We start from the raw sequence: 24,807 nt of genomic DNA, 5'->3' as shown, positions 1-24,807 counted from the left end.
CACTGTTGCTCGCAGGAGGAGGCTGCCCCTCCTGCCTGACTGTTGCAGGACGAGCAACAGTGGCAGGTGCCCTGCTCCTGCTCCTGCTCGTCCTGGTGCTGTTGCTTGTCCTGCCACTGTTGCCCCTCTGGCCACTGCCATTACTCCTGCCACTCTGGCCACTGATGCTCGTCCTGTAACTGCTACTCATCCTCTCCTTCCTGCCACTGATGCCCCTCATCCTGACACTGTTGCTCGCAGGATGAGGCTGCCCCTCCTGCCTGACTGTTGCAGGACGAGCAAGTGTGGCAGGTGCCCTGCTCATGCCACTGTTGCTCGGCCTGGTACTGTTGCCCCTCCGGCCTCTGCCGTTAGTCCGGTCACTCGGGCCACTGATGCTTGTCCTGTAATTGCTACTCATCATCGCCCTCCTGCCACGGATGCCCCTCATCCTGCCCTTCCTGCTGACAACCAAGAGGAAGAATGTCTAAGGGTTTTTTATGATGGAATAATGCTGGTTCTCTTGGTTCTGTGTTTATGGTACTACTCGTGGCTTACTTTACAGTTTGGTAAAATGTTCACAGATGTCTTGTTCACTATTTTCTTTGTTTACTTTTTGTTTATTGAGCTTTAAAAAAATGTAATTTCCTGTTAGCAGGTTCTCTCCATGCACACTGACTTCCTCCCTCAGTCCAAAAAGACTGAGGGAGGATTTTGGTAATGGATGGTTGATGAATATGCCCCTCAGGTTATTGCACTGCCGCAGGCGGTGCAATAATATTATTCTGCATTATCTTTTTCTCTCAGGTTAGCATTAGCATTTTAGCTTAAATAAGCTATTAGCTATTTTTCTGACTTATTAGCCATGTTTAGTGTACTGAATGGAGTAAGTCAATTATAGACAACATGCTAGTGATGCCCCACATGCTACTGACAGCAATCACACTAACATTAGCATTTTGGCTAATTTTAGCTTATACACTCATTGTAACATACTGAATGGTGCAAGTCCATATTAGGCAAGATGCTTTTGACATCTTGCCTAATATGGCAAGATGTCAAAAAGTAAATTACTGTTAATTACTAATTAATAGTAACTTACTATTACTAAATAGTAATGACTACTATTTAGCTGAGCTTAGCATTGATGCTAATTTTTAGCATCAGAACGGTCTGTATTGAGTACAGACCAAAGGTTTGGACACACAGGTTTGGTCTGTACTGTATATTTAAAGCATGAGGTAACTTTCCATTAGTGGTTCCACATGCATAAAATAAAAGGGCAGCTGTTGCCTAGAAGCAACATTCATCGTATTCATTTCCTTTGTTTTATTTTTCTTCCATGTTGTCACAGAATATAAGGAAGTGTTTCACACATTGCACATGAATCCAGCTGGCAGGTTTAACTAGGAGATGATGAGCAAAGTTTGCATAGACTCACCATATTTAACATAAGCAGCTGATTTAACTTTAAATTTACTGTGTAATTCCTGTGTGGGAAACTAATGAAATCTAATTACACAAGCAAAGGACATGCATTAATTACTGCTGTGTGTAACACTGTGACCTTACAGACTGTAGAAAATATGGGCTGCAAAAGTGTGCAAATGTTGTGCATGTGCAGCCTGCAGCATATTACCAGAGGGTGGGCGAAGAAATTGGAAATTGTACTGAAGTAATCCAAGAAAAGACTAAGTAATAGTAAAAAAGTATTTGGTATAAAGTCTACTCAAATGCAGAGTCACTGATCAAATTATTAATCATTTAATGTTTAAATATTATATAATCAGACAAATCAAAACATAAAGTTAAGGGGAAATTTGGGTATTTTAGGGACAAAAATGACAATTATTCATATAAGTAACAAAATATAACAATAAATTGTTTCCAAATCAGTTTTTTCCATAAAAAAACAAATTAAACTTTAACAAAAGTGCAGTTTTGTGTCTGGTGAATATTTGGTTGAAATATGTTTGTTTTTCACTTAGTGGGTAGAGAATCCAGTAAGAGCAGAAAAACTTCCTAATAAAATTACCCAACTAAAAGTAAAGAGAACAGTGTAGTAAAATTATTCTTAATAGTAGATTTATTTAAAAAACAAAAAGTACTCTAGTAAATGTATTTGAGTAAATGTAACTAATTACTACCCAGCTGAGTAGCTGATCAAAGGATCAATTATTTAATATTTAGAAATTACATAATCAGACAAACCAATATACAAAGTTAGCAGGAAATTTTGGTATTTTAAAAACCAAAAACTGACAATATCTCATAAAGTAACAAACAACAAAATCAGGCAAAATAAAATATTTCCAGATCAGTTTCTTTCAATAAAAAAATTATGAAATTTTAATATAAACTGCAGGTGTCTGGCAAAGTTTTGGTTAAAACATTGTTTGTTTTTCATTCAGTGGGTAGAAAATAAAGTAAAAGTAGCAAAACTTCATTACGTTTTCAAAAATGCTACTCAAGTAAATGTAAGTATTTACTACGCATCTCTGCCTGTTACCTGCTCATACAGTTAGGGAGTTTATTTAAAAACAGGTTGGATGACGCAGTGCAGACATGAAGTTCAGGGTTTCAGATCTATGAAGCTCTACATCACCAGGGAATAAAATCTTAAACCCAGAGACGCAAACATCCGCCAAATGATTTGAAACCAAAACAAAGAAAAAAGAAAAAGTGTCACTGTGTAGAATTATTAAACGTGTTTCTAATTCAATTACCGGCTCTTAGTTTGACATATTTTATTTGTTCGTGAGTGGAAATCTCCGCGGTAAGACTCCAGAGGGAGAACAAACATTCATAATTACAATAATGTGTGACAAAAACACAATTACTTTGTTAAATAAGCTTCTGTAGCAGTTATGGCTGACTGGGACTTCTGCAGAGTTAAATTATTACTCCATTCATGTTTAACTTTCACTGAAAGCTCGGATGGGATTTCTGCTTATGCGGCTTTATTTCAGAGGATGAAACAAAAGGAAAAGGGAGATATATAATATTTCTGTGCAAGATCAAATAATACAGGCAACAATATGAAAACCGACTGCAGCATAAACCTCTTGTCCTTTTAGTTCACCTGCATCTCTTTGAACAAATCTTGTATACAGATAATTAGACACTTTTCTGTGCAAATCTAAAGAAAAAACGTCCAGAACTAGATTGAAATACTTCAATTTAATTTTCAGTCCAAGGTTTTAACAAAATAATTTAAAGAAAAAACCACAAAAACACCTGAAGGTCACAAGTTTTTTTTGTTGGTATTGATGATACTGGCCCGAGATTTATTTGGTATTGGATCACACACCTCTAACATACAGCATCTTTACAGCTGTGGGATTCAATTTAACAGTCTTAAGAACATGTGAAATATTGAACATGTGAAATATTATGCCCCTTTAAGGCACCTTTATGCCTTAAAGAGGCATAAAGGTGTTTTCACACCTGATAGTCTGGCAGACTCGGTTCAATTTGTTAAATTTTCAGTTTCATTTTCAGTTTGCGGTTCTCTTTCACACTGCACTGAGTCAAACTATCCAAACCCTTTGAAAGACCTGTTCACCTCCTGGCCTGTGGGGGCGGTGCGCCAAGAACCACTGAAGGAAATGACACAAAGACATCAGAAGAAGACACTCAGCTCAGCTTTCTTCTTCAGGAAATGTAAAAAGGTATGGCGTGGCTTCAGATTTTAACTCACAGGACTTCTCTTTTGTCTAAAAAATAAAACACAAGACATTTCCTCTGCCAACTCTAGCTTAGTGAGTTTGTTTTGGTTCTATTTACCCAGAATGCACTGAGCTGTAGTCCACTTCCTGCTTTTGGAGCGATCTCTGGTTTCATTCAAATTGCACCAGAGTTCACTTCAACCAAACCCAGACCGAGGTTTGTAGAACGACGAGTTTGAGTTTTTGCTCCGAATCAGAGTTTGATTACGCATTCACACCTACTGAATTAGAGTTCAATTAAAGCGGGCTAAACAGGGCTGGTCTGAATGCAGCCCAAGTTAAAATCTCATTTAATTAAAGACTTTTTTTAGATAGCTCATAAAGTACGACATTACATTTCATAAAGCCTGTCTGTTCGGTCATTTTAAAAGGATTCAAAATCAAAACGTCCTGCAGGAATCCATCCAGCAAACAACAATGCCCTTTTCAGTATACAGTGAAACTCAAAACCTTCAAACATACCTCAAGCCCCAGTTGAGCTTCTACGCATCATGATTTGTTACAAATTCATTAAATCCTCAAGCCCTCGCAGGTTAGTATTGATTGTGAAGCATTTCTGCCAGGACTCTTCAAGTATTCTTTCTGAATACCATCTTTCTGAAGCCAAACACTGAAAAACGGCAGAACAGAAAGAGCTCAGGTATCGTCATACCTTGCACCAACCATCACCTCTTCCGCAGTGTCATAAACGGTTGCAGTGTCAGAGTATTGAGCCATGCAGTGTGTTTAAAATGGGCCATAATGGTGTGAATTTAAAATGAGTTGGGGAAGCAGGGAGGAGAACAGAAGTAATTCATACACCCCCCTCCCCACACACACACACACCTTTCACACAGAGGGCAGCTCCACACACAGGACATACAGTATGTCACTTTGTGTCAGTGACATTTCCACTGAGGCAACAGAAAAGGTTAACCTGTCTATTACACACAATGCACTAGTATTTGTGTACAAATACCCGATGTGTTCAGACATACTGTACATACATGCATGGACACCTAACAGCAGCCCAGAGCATCAAACACCCCAAATCTGTCACACCCCAACAGCAGCAGCTGAACCAATCATTTCCTGTTTGACATTTTTCTAGTACTTGAAAACTGATTGGTTATTTTCAAACAAAAAGTCAAATTTCAGACTTTTTAAGACCTTTTCTATGCTAACCTGAGTGATATTTAAGCTAATGAACGTCAGCCAGTGATACAATTGGTGATACGTTTGCACTTACTCATGATAGAAGCAAAAACACTAGCTAGTTAGCTAGCTAGCTAGTGTTTGTCAGCAGCTAGTTACAATAATCCTGGGACAACATTTAAGACCTGTGATAGGCTGTGTTTACAAACAAATAATCCCTCCATGGCACAGTCAAGTGACTATGTTAACTTACGTTGTTATAAAAATGCTATATGACATAAAATAAATTTTACTTTGTAATTTAAGGCCTTGAAATTGGGCCTCTGTCTCCTTTACATGCCCCTGCAGAGCGGGCATGGAAAGGACGGATGTGGTGATTCAGAGAAGCCAGGCAAGGACAAGACAGACACAGAGACAGTAGACACACAATGCTGCGTTTTCCACTAAATCTAATGGAGATTTTATCAGAGATAACCCTTTTCTCAGGATTTCACGCTCACAGACGAGCAGACTGCCGAGATTAGATTTTTCAGTGGTCTTTTCAGTGAGAAGGACACAGGAGAATCAGTCGTCTCTGGGTTTTGTGGGCTGGCTTTGCAGTACCTGATGTAAAGTGTGCGTTTCTGTGTGGAGCGGAGAGACGTGGAGCTGGAGCTGACGCTGCTGGTCATCATTTGTTCCCTCAGGTCATGGATCTTAGCCTCGAATCGACTGTACTCTAAAAACAGAGAGGAAACAGTGTTAACCCCAGAGAAATCTTTTTCTTTTTGCAAATTTTTTTTAAAGAGTAATTATCCAAGTGGGATCTGGTTTAGGGCATTTTCTTTAAAATAAAATACCTGCTGCTCCAGATTGGAAGCAGCGATTTTGTGCACTTCAATCATTTTTGTTGAGAAGATGAAAGAGAAGAGCACAGCGTGACAAAAAAAAGAAAGAAAAGAGCCGAAAGGGGGGCGGAGGATCATTCCCAGTGATAATCACATTTCCACAAATGACTTCAGTGCAACAAGAAGTAGTTTAAAATTCATTAGAATCGCAAGACGTCTTGTGAAGCACAAATGATGCCTTAATGTGCACAATCAGAGCTTTTATAAGTACAATCAAGCAACACTGTCAAAACACAACATTTTACCAAGTACTTGTGTCTAAGTTCTGGTGCAAAGGTCTTATTACACTTGAAATAAAACAAAACTAAAATATAAGTACTTCAGCAAGACAAAGGAGCTTGTTTTAAGTCAGGTTATTTTAGTTAAGACATTTTTTTCATGTTATAAGTGAAATAATTTGCCAATGAAACAAAAACTTTCATCATAACATACAATTCATGTTTCAGAAATCCCTTTTTATTGGTTTTATCTAACATTCTGTATTAGATGAACTGAGATTTGGGGTTTTTGTAAGTTATGATAACAACAAATTAATCAAAACATGTTAAAATATAACACTCTACATCTGGTAGAGCTACATAGCACATATATGAAAATTAATTGCTGATATAATCTAAACTTTTTGAAGATGTTCTATTTTATTGAGGTATTTTCTGATGAACATATTCTGTAGTTATGAGAAAATCCTGTTGCATGTCCCACAATTTTGCTATGATTACTATAAATTAATCCCTTTTTCACTGCACAAACACAAAATCTTACCACGTATTTCTTGTCTCGATTCTGACACAAACATCTTGGTGCGCTTGAATTAAAACAAATTAGCTTAAAAGTAACTTATCAGCAAGATACAGAAGTTTGTTTTAGGTAAATAATTTCTTGACATTGATGAAAAAGTTGTACTTTCTCTGGCAGATTATTTTGCTGTTACCTAGCAACCCCAGCCAAGCCCAGCCCGTTACCTAGCAACCCACTTCTAGTTCCACTGGCAGAATCTTTCAGTTATAACAACACATTTCCCCCGTTATTCCCATGTATTATTGTAAGTAAATTTATCTGCCAGTCTAACTACAACTTTTTCATCAAGATTAAGTTTGATAAGTATTTACTTAAAACTGAAAAGTTACTTGTAAGTTAGTTTTGTCTTATTTCAAGTGTTATAAGACAATTGCACTGGAAACTAGACCAGAAAACCTTTGTAAGATTTTGTGTTTTTGCAGTGTTGATCTCTCAATCTTAAGTTTATTAGCTCTGATTAGGCATTATCCTCTCAGATTGGTTAATGGAGTTCGTAGAAAGCTAAAAAGAGACTTTCTGAAATAACATGGCACTTCTGAGACATGGGGAGTTTAAAACAAAATCATAACTTCTCCCTTCGACATGCCAACCACTAATAAAATCTGCATTATGAAGAAATATAGACTCCAAAGTTCACCAAATAAAACCTCTAAAACTCATTTACTTCATCCACACGTGTGATTCACATGAAGATCTGATTTTATGACTTCATAAATGGCTGTGTGTGGAAAATATGTGAGTCGTAACTGAAGGGTCCAGTTAAAACCTGAGTGATGATGTCACAGAGTGATGTTCAGTGTCAGCGTGACGAAGCGTCGCTGCTGCAGAAACTCATTAAGCTTTTATTAGTCCTTTGGCTGAAATGCTAAAGCACAGCAGGAATCGAACATTTGGGAAGGGATTTCCTGTAAATGTCAGACTTGTTCTTTTATTCTTGGTTGGGATAATTAAACATTTCAGCGCTAAAATAGTTTCACAAAGCAGCAAATGTATTCATTAGGTATCAGGATACTAAATACATTTAAATCCAGAAAAAAATGGAATCCTGACATTTTTAAATAACACATTTATTTATTGTTTTAAATAAATATCTGGGGTTTTTTTTAATCATTAATATAAAATATAAGTTAAAATAAATGATTGCAATGAAAAAACAGAAAATCTTACCAAGTATTTTTGGTCTAGTCTCTATTGCAAATATCTTAAGACAAAATTAACTTTTGCCAAATCTTTTCAGCAATATATAGGAGCTTGTATTAAGTCAATAATTATTTAATATTGATGAAAAAGTACTAATTTCATTGGCAGATTATTTGTTACAAGTTTACAAAGGGAACTAAAACTTTTTCACCAATATTAAGGAATTATTTACTTAAAACAAGCTCCTATATGTTGCTGAAAAGCTACTTTTATTTAGTTTTGTCTTCAGATATCTGCAATACAGACTAGACCAAAGATACTTGGTAAGATTTTGTGTCTTTCTAGTGTGGACATGGAGATAGAAGATATAAATCGGCTTTATTTTCCCACAGAGGGGAATTCAGGAAAACATTATTTTCAATTCTCATCTTTATGATTTTCTGCCAGTAAAATTTATCAAACTGTTTTGCTTCTCAAACTAAAAGTGGGAAAGTTTCTCACCAGAAAATGACTGAACAAAAAACCTAATGTGAGATTAGTTCAAACTTGATGAGATTAATATAAAAATATTACATGTATTATTTTTTTTTCAAAAGAGTGGATTGTGATGGAAATTTTTTATCTGGCAATAAATTCAACAGACTAAAAAAGATCACAGAACTTGTTGCTAACTGAGATCAGAAGGTATGAGGTAGCATTCATGCACAATTAATCTAATAATTATCAAATAGTGAATAAAACTGAGAATAAAATGTAAACGTTAATGAGCCGGGTCTTATTGCTGTCAATCACCCTCACAAGTTTCTCCCTGATAGCAGATCCTTTCGTGAATGCTAACACTAGTTAGCATAGCCACCGATGGCGACAGATAAATGGTTTTTCTGATTGGCAAATTGTTTCTCTGCCATTAGCACATTTAGCATAGCGTTCACAAGGATGATTGACAGCGATAGGACCCGCCTCCTGGCTCTGATCGGTTGTTTTCCGATAGGAGCGGTAAGTTTTTTTAGACGGCCATTGCAGCTCAGGGAGGAGTGGAGGAGATTGATCTTTTCACATTTTATCTGTCTCATATTATACTGTGACAACATGGTGGCAGTTAAAACAAATATGTAAAAAACTTTTTTTTTTATATATATATATATATATATAAAATTACAAACTGTAGCTTTAAAGCAGATTACAATCAGTTTTTTAAGAGTATGAATTTGCATTTACAAACTATGATAAAACATTTATTATTGTGTAAAATCTTAAAAAGCCAGACACAATGGGAGAGTATTTCAATACAAGTCCTTCAGTTTGTTTTCCAAACTAACGTGTTAAATTGCAGAAGAGCAACTGGTTGGCCAATCAGCGCAAAGTGCAATCCTTCCAGCGTTTCAGCTGTGTGCAGCAAAAACACTCAAGTTCCTGACCCAATTTTTCTAGTGGCAATAAAAATGTCATTGTGCCTCTTCAATTATGAATGCACATCAATTATGGAAATGCTCAAGGTAGAAGGGCTATTTACATAAAATGTGCTTAGATATTGCGGGATGATTGCTGTTTTGATGGATTCTAACTAGTGGACTCTCTAGTGAGTGGACTGCAATATTTAAATCCAAAGCTGCAGCACAAAAAACAGAAATGTGTCATAAATCCATGCTGACTATCTCCCACTCAGCTCCAGCAGCAGTAATAAACCCAAAAAGCCCCCCCACTGAAGGATGTCCTTGTGTGAGTGTCTGACCCAGTACTGTGGACGACACAATCTAATTAACCCGGAGTAATTCAATCACACTCAAGGTACAGGCGGTCATGCATTTGCACACGCTAGCTGGACCAATCTGGAAGATATTTCAGCTCAGCTTCGTTTGCATCTCAAATAAAGAGGAATTTCATTTTTAATTTCATGTAATGCAAGCAACTAGCCAATGCAAAACAGAGTTAAAGTCAAATTAGATGTAATTTATACCAAGACATATTCATATGCTTTAGTGCTGAGTTTGTTATTTTCTGCTAAGATAGTGACGAATAAAAAAAAAGAGAGAAAAATTTGCTTCCATTTGCTCTTTAGAAAGAACAGGAAAAACAAAATGACCTTCTGCAGAAACATTTTCTCCTTTTCTCTCTCAAACTGTTTGCCTTTTCAGTGCAAACCCCAGTCTGACATTTTCAGAGATTTATACCATCATTTTCTGTAATCCAGCTCAAAAATGAGGAATTTTATATTTCAGCATAAATCTGCACGTTAAAGAACAAAACCAGCAGGTTGGAAGTTTTAAATCTGCAAAAAGAAGCAGGAAGGATGAAAAATGAGTGCAGTTTTGATTGAGAGCAGCTAAACCATTTCTGATAGACTTATAAAAAAGTTATGGAGAGGAAAACTGTTCCAATTTTTTTATCCGAGGCTGCAGATGAAATTTTATTACTCCTGACTCCTTAGAAAGACAAAAGGCAACAAAAAAGAAAAACGAGAGCAGAATTTGAAGCAGTAGATTTAGCATTTTCTAGCAAAAAGTTCAGTTAGTCATCACTTTTTCAAGTAGAAAAAGTCTCATCCATACTAGAGGCAAGACATCAAACTGTCAAGCAATCGTTTTGTCGCCATGTCGGCTGTACTCACACCGCCGGCGTCCACAATGTGATGCAGGCACGGCGGCTTTCAGATCAGAGTCTGACTGCGCGACAGAGAGAGACGTTTGATTCTCACATTCCAGGGATGTGCAGGAGCAGAAAGAGAAGAGCGGAGATGCTGGGGAAAGCCAGCGAGAGCAGCAACGTGTGTGGGAGGGATCGGGGGAGATGCGGTGTGTGTGTGTGAAGAGAGGAAATTAGAAAAAAAATGTAAAAATGAATTAGTGTGCATTAGAACGAGTCCAGAGCTGCTCAGATGCCAGAAACAACAGATGCTAACTCCCTATTCTTACCCCACTCCTCGCTCACTAGCGTGTTCGTTTTGCTCCTCCCCCTCTCTTGCTGTAGGGAGGAGACACACACACACACACACACACACGCCTACTGACTGACAGACACGCACAGTGTTTCCTCAGGTCACTCATGCAGGAAGCTGAGTCGGTGCCAGGCTCTCCTGCCCTACTTTGGCCTGGGGAGTCGCTTCAGCACCGCGACACACAAAAAGCCCCGAACAAGCAATTTGAATACTGATTCCAGGGACTGAAATATTCCAAACAGACACAATTTTCATTTTCTGCCCCTTAGCTTTTAATTTAGTCTCACACAATCCGCAATTAAGTTCTTCTGTCAACAAACAGCAGTGTTATCGGGTTAAGAGCAACTGAAAACGATGTAATGGAGAGAAAGAGAGTGATAGAGAAGAAGGGAAAGAAGTGAGGAGGAGGAGGATGAAGAGAGAAAGAGAAGGGGGAGGGGGTGATGACAGAGACAAATGGCTCTGAGGCTCATGTTCCCTGCTTCCTACATCTACCTTTCCTCTCCTGGTTCCCAGGAGGAGCTTTGTTTCTCCACCGAACAGCTGCCGTTTTCTGCATTGTGTGCATCGGGCGGGAAACCTCTGGAGACGGGCAGATCGCGCCTCCAGGGCTGTGAGCATTGCACCAACATTTCCCCTCCAGATATCTCTCTCTGCTCTCTGTTGATTGTTTAAACATCTCTGGATCATAACCGCAAACCTGCCTAAGGGAAATATTTGAGAACAGACTGTGGCAATGATTAGTGTCTCTGTTTAAACTGAACAATCTAATTATCGGTAGTTCTCCTTATTTAAAAAAAATATCTGCAAACTCATTGCCTCAAAATCTTTTGATTTTCATTAAGCTACCATATTTTCTGCACTATAGAGTGCACTGGATAATAAGGCAAACAGTTAATGAATGATCTATTTTCGCTATTTTTTCACTGGACTGTAAGGCGCATGAAGCGAAACAAAACAGTCAGATAAGTCAGTCAGTCAGTTAAAGCACAGTAAGTATTACTCCGGTAGCCGTAATGTAACTAAAACATGTTGACAGAGCGCCACACAAAATCACTTCGAGATCAGAAAGCACAACCAGATTTAACCCATATTAACTCACTAAAAGGCGCCGTTTTACTCCAGAACAATATATAAAGCGATCCAGATATATATGGTGCACCGTCATTTTTTGATCAAATTAAAGGCTTTTAAATGCGCCTCGTAGTCCGGAAAATACGGTACCTCATAGTCGGGTAGACTCAGTTCAATTGGGGACCAAATTGGAACATTTGTTACATTTTCAGCTTTCACACTGAACTGTGTCAAATCAACCAAACTGACTGAACAACCTGTTCCCCTCCTCACCTGTGGGGGCGCTGCACCAAGAACCACAGAAGGAAATGACACAAAAACCTCAGAAGACGACACAGGGAGCAACTTCCTTCTTCACAAAATATAAACAATAAAGGAGTGGCGTCAGATTTTAGCGGTTGTAAGATGTTAGAATATAAGAAAATGTACGTAAACATCTGATTTAAAGACATAAGTAATAATAATTAATTAAAATAATTTAATTATAAATAAATCTGACATATATTTCTCATTATTATGGCATTAATCAAATAGGAATAATTTTAGCAATTCTAACTGACCTATACTTTTCAATTACTTAATGCTGCAATATATCATACTTTGATTTTTTTTTGTCAAAAACATTTAATAAAAAGTTCAATTTTAGTTTCTTGTTTTTAAAAAAAAAACACACACAAAATTTCCTTTTAAGTCAGTCCTATGAAACATACATCGGGGTCCAGGTTCTAAAAATAACAGTGCTGGCACTGAGGCTCATCAATAATTAAAGAGTAGAGCGTTCTATGCAGGTATCGATTAGAATGATCAAGTTACAAAAGAGATAAGAAAAGAAAAAAGAGACTAAATCTCATCTCTATATGCTGGAATCAAGTTGCAGAGTCAAAACGGTGATTTGCATCACACAGCAAATCTCAAATCAGTCATCTACCCACTGCAACGGATGCCTGAAATCCCTGAGATCACATTTGTGTGGGCGGTGAGTCAGACCATTACCGCAGACGGCAGAAGAACTGGGAAGAGGAAGAGGAGCTGACAGGTGGAGAAGACGAACACATTCAAGAGACGAGCAAGAGGAGACAGGAGAGCGAGTATTTAGTCAACAGTTTTTCTACAATTTTACATTTAAAAGCCAAACACAGAGAAGCTGCTAATCCGCCAAATAACAAACGCACAGTGCACACATGCAAAGTGTAATAAGTAGGCTAACAGGAGTGAAAATAATCCCCTCTGCATCACCTCAGTATTACTGCTGACAGAAACCGCCTCTGTGTGTGTGTGTGTGTGTGTGTGTGTGTGTGTGTGTGTGTGGGTGTGTGTGTGTGTGGGTGTGTGTTGACAGCAGTGTGTAATCCCACCGAATAAAAACTTCTGTGCAACAAACCAACATCAGGAAACGTACTAATGTGGGAGAATATGAAACCCGAAGGTCAGCCCTTTCTGGAACATTTAGTGCTTATTTTGCAAACAAGATATTCTTGTGTTCAACACAAACAGCGATGGTACCAGAAACCCGAGGAAGCGGAAACGAGATGGGAACAGGAGGTCTTCAAAAGACAAAAAAGCTGAGGAATTTCAATCAGTTACATTGTCCTCTCTCCATCCATATCTGTCATATGTGTTGGATGTTATTGGTGTATAAAGACTTTGTGTTTAAAAAATTCAGTGAAGAGAAAAAAAACTATCCATGGTGCTGTCCATGGTGCTGAAGCAGTAATGTTGGACCTACAATGTTATATGTGGGATTTTTTCATGCTTGAAGTGAGTCCTAATTAAGACAACATGGCTGAAAAACGTATCACAATATAAGAGTTTCAAATCAGTCGATAGACAATTATTGATTTAAACTGGTGATCTTATTCAGCCATGAAACACCTCGAAAACTAAAATGAAACATACATCTTTAATCATAAAAGTGTCGCAGACACCATATAACACTATGTTTGTTTTTCTTTCACAGTATTGCAGCATAAGTAAACTGCATACATAGTTCTTTAAATGTTAGCGTGTTCACCAGTTAAACTGTTCACCAGTTAAACCAGTTGCAGATTTTGAAGGAATCCTCCATGCTGCTCTCTGGGTGATCTTGCTTTCAGTCTGCTTCCGGTTTGCTGTTATTACAAACAAATTATATTGACTCAAACCTACATAAATTGTAAGAAACATCTTACAGAAAACTGACATATCTTAGAGGAGAAACCATGTTTGATCACGGATAAACAGAGACCTGCAAACTTCTAGGCAACCAAGGATATAATAATCAAACAACTAAAGCGCCTGTTGCAGCCCGTATGAGACTTTTTTATGACAGTCTGAACAACACAGGTGTGAAGTCAAATCAGAAAGAAGAAGAAAAAAAAAAGTCGTGCGTTCCCACACGGACCTAAAAGCGGGACGGACAAGGAAAAAAAAGAGAAGACGGAAGTTAAAGCCGTCAAACAAAGAGGACAGGAGTTTGGGACCTTTTGAATCACAGATCCTAGTCAACCTGTGTACAACTGGATGATCTTTTAGATGAGCAGAGAGGCAGCCGGTAAGACATAAACTGTGTTGTTATGAGATCGGACCGCAAAGTTGTCTACAATCCGGTTTGGCTGATCGGATCATTAGTGACAGCTGAACTGAGGTGGTGGATTGCAGCGGCGACGCTTGCCGTTCATTGACTGATGGACTTTTATGATTGAATTGATTATTGCATTGATGAAATGGATTTGGGTAACAAGTTCAATTGTTAATTAATTTACCATCAACTTCAAAGAATAATTTAAAGCTAAATTTATGATAAATATTTATTATTAATGTTGAGAAGCAGATGTTTGTATGCTAAGAAATGTATGTGTATGAAATGTAAATATTAACTTGAAATGCACTTTAAAGTTAAGTTAAAGTTAACATAAGTTTAGTTACTTGTGTATTTAATTTTGATTATTTTGTATATTTAATTTGTGATGGGTTGCTTGGTATTATTTATATAATTTGCAACTAAGTGAAATTAATTTATACAGATTAGTAATTATTATTTTTTGGGTTTGTTTAAAGGTTTTTACCTGCATCCTCTGGATCAATGGTGAACATGTCCATACACTGAAATAAATGGAAGTAAAAGCAAGGAAAACTGTTTGGTCCTTCGAGTAAAATCCCTGTCATTAAGAATCTGCATGGGGTCATCCATCCCTTTTCAAGTGGGGAAATTGCACAGTTTAAAAAAGAACTTGACAACAGGTAAGAATTTTTTCGAATGTGACCCATCCCCCCGTGGATATCCGATTCAATCTTTTCAAATGTGACCTGAATCTGAACGGCCAGGTCGCATTCATCTGACCTGAACATCACTGATACTCGACAAACGTCACTGTTCTGCGACTTGATACGCGCAAGCAGGAAGGAAAACACCAACCATGGCGGACTGTAAAGGATTGAGTTGTTCATGTGCTCTGGTTGGATAACAACTTCTCAAAATCATAAGATATGCTAAACCATTAGCATCCATGTTTACTTCCAGAAACACTGAGCACTTCTTCTTCTTCTTCTTCTTGTTCTTTTTTATGGCAGTTGGTTGGCAAAACACTGAGAACGCTCTCTAGTGTGACGTTATTGCGCCCTCTACTGAGCATGCAGGACACTTTCAGGTCGTTTACAGTTCACATACAAGTGTGAATGAACAAGCAAAAAAAAATTCAGACTTCACAAAAAGAAGTTAAGATTCTGCAGACCTTAACTGAACATTAAGGTCTGCAGTGTGAAGGTAGTCATAGTTGAGAGTAGGGCTGGGCGACATGGATTTAAAATGTTCTCACAATATTTTGTGGAACTATTGTTGCATTTCAAGGTAGAATATTTTTATTTTTGTATTTATAAAAGGAATTTCTTATTTGTATATTTTGTATTTCTAAAAGAAAAAACCCACTTAAATGGTCAAATGAGAAATCTGCAGAATAAGCCAATATTTTTTAAATCTAAACTGTTCTAAATTTTCATAATAATAAATGACTAAAATAATCATCAGTTCAATTCTAATGTTGGTGTTATTTTTTTAATATGTATATTACATTTAGACAAACTTTGAAACACAAGTGTTTCAAAGTTTGTTTCGGCACCATCAGTATCGGCTAATATTGGTCATTTTTTAACATATCGCTATCGGTCCGATAAATAAAACTGGGCCGATATGAACAACCGATATTTATTTTTATCTGTTTATCTGGATGTTTTTCCCCCCAAGGTGTAAAAATGGTAATGAACTATATATAATATTGGTAAATATTGGTTATTGGCCGTAACAGAAATACTGTATTAGATATTGGCCCAAGTTTTCTTATCAGTGCGTCTCTAGTATTTATACTTGCTTGTAGCTACAACAATCACATTCAGGATACTAACTTAGTATGAAATAATTTTACACACAAACACAAATCTACATCTGATGCTGAAATCAGCTATTTTTCACTCCCTGTAACTTTCTACATCATATCTATCTATCTGTACACACACACACCACATTTAGCTGTGTTGTGCTTTTCTGTGTTTGGCTGCAGCTCCATATTTAATACCAATAACAGGAGGAGACCTGCACACACAGACACTTTTCCTCTCCTGCTGCTGGAGGTTGTTATGAGCTCCTGTCTTTTTGGCAAGAGCTGCGTGTGAAACAGAGGGAGAGCGGCACGCCGCCGCCATGGGAATGGGACAAACACGGACCTCAGATGAGCACGCGCCAGCGAGGAGCTGAACCAAAACGCAGCGTGGCCAGAAGGTTTGATGCAGAGTTCACTGGACAGTCACAAGGAAAGTCTGTAGGAGTGTCACGACGCAGACACACACACACACACACACACACACGCACACACTCCTCTGCTTCATCAACATTAGCTTTAGAGAATCGCTGTGTAAGAGGGAGCGAGATGAAAGCAGAAAATTCACTTTGAGAATTGGCTAGATTGATATTACAAGGACTCCACTGCAATTATTTAGTATTTACAACTTTAATTTAAATAATCTGCAACAAATGAGTTTATTTTAAAAGTCATGTCAGTTTTCAACATACATTTGTCACTTGGTGCTGAGATGTTCAAGATTACTTTGTTAAAATCTCATCAGGTTTAGGTCCAGGACCACAGTCACAGTCTGACATGGTTTCTCTGACTTTAAATGACTCACATTTAGCAGATTTTAAACAGAAAATAAGCATGTTTTCTCCCAGCGATCAGCAGCAAAACCATCTGTTCAGACAACTGTTCAAATCTCTATTTTTATACTGCAGCTATATAAGATTATATTTATCACGCGCTCACTGATTAAACTGGAAAATAATCTGCAGTTGTGGATATTACAAAATATTTTTGTCAAATTCTAACAAATTATTAGAGAAATTGATTAATTTACCCCTAACTCGACCAGATCAGTTGTAACGGTCAGAAAACTAATCAAACTGAAGCTAGCTTAACTACGGCATAAAAATCAAAGTAAATGACATAAATTAAATAAACAATATGGTACATTTCCCTTCTTGGTTTCAAATTAAAGCAATAAGATTACATTATATGTTTTTGCTTTAATTTTTTGGCAATAAATACCTTCATGCCATGAAACTGAACAAGTTTTAGGCAAAGTTATTAAGCTGTGACTGTGAGTCTCAAACCAGTCACTTATAAGTTGGAAAAATCTGTTGTTTATCTGAAATATTTATTATAGAGAAAAGCTTAAATTGTGATTATGACACACTTCTGTTAAAATGTGTGCAGGCATTTCTGTACTGCCACCTGAATGATTTTATTTTATTTGTACATTTCCAGCAATGCAGAGAGAATTTTATATCCTACTCATGTTTTTTTTTTTTTTAATTTACGTTTTGTTTGGCAGTAAACCATGTTAAGATAGTTCAACCTACAATCTATCCAGATACATATCCACATATTTAGTAATCTATAGTACTAAATCGATATCACAGATAGTCTCCTTATGATTCTTACCATAAACTCCCATGACATTTCCTTAATTTAACTAATTTGGAGCATTATTAGTTGATTAATTTGCTCTGTTTTATACCTGCATGCCGTCTTGTTGTTAATGCCTGTACTCCAGTGATTGTTTTTGCATGAGATATGCTGGATGAGGCTTCTTTTATCTTTTATTCTTGTTAACGTTTCATACAATATTTATAGTTTCTCGCTCATTTGCAGGAACTCTTCATAGATCTAAATCCTAGAAAACAACAACACACACCCAGGAATGTACAGCTTAAAGTTCCAACCTGTATTAATGAGTTAATGTAAAGTGGATCGATCTGATCGATCAACTAATGACTAATTGATAAGTTTCATGATGTTTTTTCTGCGTTGACCTCTCCGCTTTTCTTTCATCATCCTCACCTCTCAAAACAGAACCGAACAAAGTCCATTTTATCATCCCACATCGGACTCCGTTTGGACCGTTTTTCCTTCCCGTTCTGATACGGCTCAGTCGCCATCTTTAATTCTATATCAACAACTCTGCTTAAGTGGCGCCCTCTGCTGGACGGAGGCCAAACTACAACAGTGAAGGAAGGTTTAAGTGTAAATTATTAGCTAATCGACTGTAACTAATTTTAATCTAATAAACTATTACTTGACAATTAATTGTAGGTCAATTAATTGTTTGCATTTATATTTGCTACTACAGGTATTTATGAATTTGGCCCTTGTTGGTATTAATGTAGAAAATGTATCAGATTATCAATGAACACTTTACTCTGGCTTGAGAGGCTTTGAAATGTTATTCTGAAATAATTACTAGCCCAACATATGATAGAATGGATAACAAAACATCTTCATAGCAATGTTTTAATGCTCAGCTTAATCCATGATGTTATGTATTCACATTTATTATGGTGACATAAGTGTAAACTCCTGAAGCTAAAGTAAGCTCCATTTGAAGGCCGATGGCAAAGAACGATGTAAAGTTGAAAATGTATGAAAGTTAGAAATTTTTCAAACAGCATAAAACAACAGAGGCAGCACTGAGATCAAAGTGAAAATCAAAGTGGCTTACAACAAAAGCACTCTGACTTGTTTAATTTCAAACACATCAGGTCATCTTGTCAGCTCTTAAATCATAGCTAAATATCACACTGAGAACAAAAACTGGTAATGTTATTATCATTCCTTTCAATTGCATCAATAAATCTAAATAAAATTGTTAAACTTCATTACAATACTGGTCATGTGCAAGCAGAGAGAGAACCACCTTTGTTACAACAAGCACTGGCTTTTCTGGCTGAATATTTCATGACAGCCTCAAACAAACACATCAGACACACATCTTCCTCCAGAAGAGACATTCCAACACTAAATCAGGGATCAGGAGGACAAATGTGGTGAAAATGTCTCTGTGTGTGTCCATTTGTAAATTGATTTATAACTGTGTGATTTATGTTCAACCCCCCACCGTAAACCACTCATTATTTACAACCTGGTTTCCTAGGTTACAGCCTTCAGGATGGACCTTAATCAACAACTAAAGGCAAGTCCACAGCAAGAGCAATCAGAGATTTTACTTTTGGATGTGTTTTCATCTTCTGTTGAAATCTCAAACATTGGTTAGTAAGCTTACGAGAAACTACAGAATACTATTTAGATAGCTTTTGGCAAAAATATCAATCAATTTGACCACTTTTCATGGAAAGATGATTGGTAAAGTTGAGTTAAATTGGTTTGAAGTGTCTACAAACTTTCGACAGGATTGAGAAGCAAAAAGTTCAGTTGTGTTCAAGTTGCAGAAATCTGGAGGAGTCAAGATGAAGCTTTGAAAATAGAACTGTATCAACATTAAACATGGTAGAGGACGCAACAAGCACTGTTGCACTGCACAAAGTGGCTGGAAAAAAATATGTTTTTCTATTTTAACTCAAGCTGGTTTTTTGATATTTAAACAATTTGGGGCGTTTTAACCGAATGGTGTTACCAAACACAAAGTTTCCTGTCATTAATTTTATTTTTTTATTTCCTTCACTCAATAATAAAGATAAATACTTCATGTAAAAACTAAAACAAATTCTGAATGAAAAGAAGTAGAAGGAAGTATAAACTTATGATATCTGCCACCTATTCACATTAAAAAAAAACTTTCTATTCAGCTCAAAAGACTATGGCTGCGTTTACATTGAGCATATAATTGCTTAATATCATACCCTAAAAATAAATTTGCAAAACATGCCAATGTGGAAAAAAACTCTTGTTTGTTGATAAAAAGATTTGGTGCTTGGATAAGGTGGTTTTTGTAGTGGTATCGAAATTGGTTGATTTTGCAAAACTGCAACAGAAACACTGCAACCGGATGTTACCACTGGCGCAAACCATGAAGAAGACGACAGGAAGTAGATGGAGTATCATGGCGTGGCACGTTTTTTAATGGTTTATTGTGTAAACACATTATTCACGTGTAACTTTAATTGCATTCCTTATGTAATGGAAATATGGCAATTGCAAAATGATGTTGTTTTTTTTAAATGGAAAATTGACAAAATTTTGCGCATATTGGTGCTGGAGGAGTATTTTATTTAATTTTATTAATGGTGATCTTCTCAAATAAACTCAGCAATATCAAATTGAGAATAATTCCAGCTCCTTATATCTCAACCCTGTACTAGAAGAAGAAATCATAAACATTGTGAATAAATGTAAAAATAAGACATCCACTGACTGTGATGATCTGGACATGAAAACTATTAAAATAGTAATTAAAGGAATCTCTAAACCACTAACTTATATTTGCAATTTATCATTTCAAACGGGATCATTTCCCAACAAAATGAAAATAGCTAAGGTTAAACCAATGTATAAAACTGGCAACAAACACCTCTTCACTAACTACAGGCCTGTCTCTCTTCTCCCACAATTTTCTAAAATCCTGGAAAAACTCTTTAAGAAAAGAGTGGAACAATTCATAGAAAAACATTCGCTACTTATCAGCAGTCAATATGGATTCAGAGCAAACCGGTCAACATCGCTGGCCGTAACTGACTTAATAGAAGAAATAACCAACGCAACAGATAGTAAGAAACTGGCAGTAGGGATATTTATAGATCTAAAGAAAGCTTTTGATACAATAAATCATGAAATCCTACTTAAAAAATTAGAACGCTATGGAATTAGGGGAGTAGTTTCTGACTGGATGAGGAGTTATTTAAAGAGCCGAAAACAATTTGTGATATTGGGAGATGTGGAATCTGACTGGCAGGAGACTGTCTGTGGAGTACCACAAGGATCAGTATTGGGACCAGTTTTATTTAATCTTTATATAAATGATATCAGTAAAGTGTCCAATGTATTAAAATTTATCTTATTTGCTGATGACACAAATATTCTAGTCTCTGGCAACAATTTAGAGCATCTTCTCTCAACAGTCACCTCAGAGATTAGTAAGTTAAAGATATGGTTTGACCATAATAAATTATCCCTAAATTTGGACAAGACGAAAATCATGGTCTTTGGAAACTGTTATAAAAATACTGAAATCCAAGTTCAAATAGAGGACGTAACTCTAGAAAGGGTTTTTACTAATAAGTTCCTCGGTTTAATAATAGATGACAAAATCAGTTGGAAACCTCATATTAAATATTTACAGAGTAAACTCAGTAGAAGTATATCCATATTGGCTAGAGCTAGACATGTATTGAATGCTGAATCACTTCATATTCTATATAACTCTCTGGTTTTACCATATCTATCATATTGTTGTGAAGTGTGGGGAGTTAATTACAAGAGCTCTTTACATCCGGTAACCGTCCTACAGAAACGAGCCATTAGAATCATCCATAATGTCGGTTATTATGAGCATACAAACCCGCTCTTCATAATATCCAGAATTCTCAAATTTGAGGAGCTTGTAGAATTTAAAATGGCTCAATTTATGTTCAAAGTATCTAAAAAGTTGTTACCTGAGTACATACAGAGCACGTTTTCTGAAAGAGAAGGGGGGTATAACCTAAGGGGTCACTCAAACTTCAAGATCCGCAATTTTAGAACAACAAGAAAGAGCTTCTGTATTTCAATTAAAGGTGTAAAGTTATGGAACAAGTTACATAAAGATTTAAAACAAAGCAATAGCTTAATACAATTCAAAAGAAAGTACAAGGAGGTAATTTTCAATAGATACACATATGGGTGACAGAAAGCAATAAGGTGTGTATTGCAGATAACAACTTGGTGTAAGGGTTTAGAAAGACAAACCAGCAAAAAATAGGAAAATGTATGGGTAAATATTAGTAACTGTTACTTCTGACTGCCATTTTGATTTTGATTTTGATTTTTTTAATGACAGTAGGACTCTAAAGTTTCAAGTGTTTAGGGGGTAGGAGTTTATAAGTTCTCACTTCTTCCTACCCCATTTTGAGCATGATATGTTAACTGAAACAAAAAATCTGTATTTCCTCTTCTTTTTTATGCACTTCTTGTTACTGTGCACTATTTTATTTTTATATTTGTATCATGTTCGAATAAATTTCATTTCATTTCATTTCATTTCAAATATAAATGAGGCATTTTTGTGCATTTGTTAAAAAATAATACCAGTGAATGTGACTGTAATATTCACAAAGCAAATCCAAACTTTGAATCCAAAAATGGCTCAAGCCTTTACATGGCACTAATGTTTCTCTTTACCTTTACTCTTTAAAATAGGAATTCTACCTGTGACTAAATATTTTATTTAAGAATTTGAAATGTAACTTTCCTGTGGAAGGTTTACCCAAGAAAAAGACAAGTACGGACAGACCTAAAATATTGCTAATTATTTGGCATTCAACTCTTCTTCATCAGAACCTGATTTAAAGGTTTACAGTTTCACAGATCTTTTCTACTTACCCTCAGGTCTGTACTGAGCTACAATAGTCACAGTTTGTCCAGCATTCTTTAGAGCTGCAGCTGCCTGCTCATGTGTTGCACTGGTCAGGTCCACCCCGTTCACCTGCACATACAAACACAAAACTCTTTGAGCCCAGATCCTAATATTCAAAGTGCATCTTAGTGGGTCAGCGCGTCCAGCTAACATCTATGCATTTACTACATTAAAACTGCAGGTTTTAAAATGGAATCCTGGCCTTTAAACTGTCACTGGTTGCCATGGTTACCCGCGTCCTGTGCTGCCGTTTTAACGTTAGCCAGCGTGTCGTCGGCGCCGTACCATGCAACTGTGATAAGATAAGTTGTCGTACAAAATTGCTATTAGTGAATGTCAATTTGGCAACTTATTTCACTTGTAAAATAAGTAGATTATTTAACTTACAACACGGGAAACATGACTTGTTATGACTAAAATGGAATCCCGATCTTTAAACTTTCACTGGTTGCCATGGTTACATTCTATGTTGCCGCTTTAACATTAGTTAGCATGTCATTGCTGTACACTAAAACTGGAAGTAGAACTAGCATTTTTTCATCAATATTAAGGATTTTTTCACTTAGAACAAGACCATATGACTTCCTGAAAAGTTAAATAAGAGTTAGTTTTGTCCTATTTCTAAGATATTTGCTCTAGAAAATAGACCAAAAATACTTTTTTTTTTTTTGTTTTTGCAGTGATGTTCAATTGGCAGATTATTTCACTTATAACATCAAGTCAAGTTTAGGGCTGTTGTAAAAGAATATTTTTGTAATCAAGTACTTTATAGAATATTTTTACGATTATCCGAGGAATTGGATCGCTCTCTCTCTAAAACCGTGACAACGTCATTCCGACTCCAGAAAAGTTGTTGTAGTCCAACCATCTCGCCGCAAAGTTCAACAATCCTTATTTGTCCCCCAAACTCTGGCAAAACGCTGCACAATTCAACACCGTGCGGCTAGCACTTCACAACAACTCATAGGCGGAAATAAGAGCGCTGCCCTCCACAGATGATGATCCGGCCGGAACGCGGCGCTACATAATAAAACATAATTTACCAAAGCTTCGAGGCAGATATATTTTCCTCGAGGATTTTTAATAATCGAGGTACTCGAATCATTCGAGGAATCGTTTCTGCCCTAATCCAGTTACAGTTTATTTCTATAGCACATTTACAACAACCTCAGCTGACCAAAATGCTTCACAACAATCACAACATCACAGGTAGATAAATGATAAAATTGAAAATCAAATGAATTTTGGTAAAAATAATAAGACAAATATAAAATTGGCAGAAAATACCAAACACTAATAAAAACCAAGATATCTTTAATTTCAGCTGCAGGAATTTACCAAAGAAGAAAAGAAAAAAACTCCAATCAGTGAAGTATTAATTATCTGTCAGTGAAGCTAGTACTTTTCCCTCAATATTAAGAAATTATTGACTTAAAACAACCTGAAAAGTTACTTGTAAGTTGCTTTTGTCCTATTTTATGTGCACTACGGTATTTGCACTAGAAACTAGACCAAAAGTACTTGGTACGATTTTATATTTTTGCTGTGTGCATGCAGGCTAAGAAGTAACAAAAGTAGAATTGTTGCCATTATAAATTATAATGGAGACCAAAACCGTCCTGGAAGAGATTTTAGTTCGTACCGATAGGATGCGGTCTCCTTTTCGGAGCTCGCCACATAGATCGGCTGGACCTCCAGCCAGGATGAAGGAGATGAAGATCCCCTCACCGTCCTCCCCTCCAACGATGTTGAAGCCGAGACCCGTGGATCCTCTCTGCAGAACCACTCGCCTGGGTTCTCTGAGAAAAACACAAACCCCAGAGCAGAGATGAAACAAATGAAAACAGTGTGTAGGATGACATATTCCAAAGAGTAATATGATAATAACAGGTGTGATGGTGATGGAATATTTCAGAAGGAGGAAGAATTTCACTTTGAGGTTATGCGTTACGTTCACCAGCAGATGTCAGGACAACACTTTCTCAGTTTTTTGCAGTTCCTACAACTAACCATGCTTCTTACACACACTGCTAATTTTGGTATTATACAAAGTATTTTTATGTAATTAATATTTTAAAACAAAATCTAGGCCAGTAAACTTCCCCTCAAAAAAAAAATTACTTGTCGTTTAAAACAGTGCAAGACCCTGTTTATATTTTAGATTGACAATGATGTACAGATTCCTTTGACTAATTTTTTTTATTAAAATATTGTCTATTTAGTATATTAGTGAACACATAAAATCAAAGAAACTCTTAAGAAA

At 36.6% G+C, this 24,807-nt stretch overlaps 1 protein-coding gene and 1 long non-coding RNA gene across 10 annotated transcripts in view; one reads left to right on the top strand and one right to left on the bottom strand.

Annotated features, from left to right (window-relative positions):
- LOC114150742 (discs large homolog 1-like protein) overlaps window positions 1-24,807 on the bottom strand; it is a 140,428-nt gene that overhangs the window by 17,529 nt on the left and 98,092 nt on the right. For 8 of the 9 annotated variants that reach the window (XM_028027370.1, XM_028027372.1, XM_028027373.1 and 5 more), the window contains 3 exons: window positions 24,187-24,343; window positions 22,511-22,613; window positions 5,445-5,559 (listed from right to left, as the gene is read on the bottom strand). In XM_028027370.1, the coding sequence (XP_027883171.1) occupies window positions 5,445-5,559; window positions 22,511-22,613; window positions 24,187-24,343 (375 nt within the window). Of the gene's footprint in view, window positions 1-5,444; window positions 5,560-10,272; window positions 10,546-22,510; window positions 22,614-24,186; window positions 24,344-24,807 lie in introns of those variants that run through there. The other variant, XM_028027379.1, reaches the window with a different exon arrangement.
- Window positions 14,016-14,891, top strand: LOC114150743 (uncharacterized). The gene is made up of 2 exons (XR_003596827.1): window positions 14,016-14,205; window positions 14,712-14,891. It is a non-coding gene; the product is annotated as an uncharacterized LOC114150743 (long non-coding RNA).

The sequence above is a fragment of the Xiphophorus couchianus genome, chromosome 9, assembly GCF_001444195.1.
Source record: "Xiphophorus couchianus chromosome 9, X_couchianus-1.0, whole genome shotgun sequence".
Lineage (NCBI taxonomy): Eukaryota > Metazoa > Chordata > Actinopteri > Cyprinodontiformes > Poeciliidae > Xiphophorus > Xiphophorus couchianus.
The sequence above is the reverse complement of the archived record's forward strand: the minus strand, read 5'-3'. Positions and strand labels throughout refer to the sequence as shown.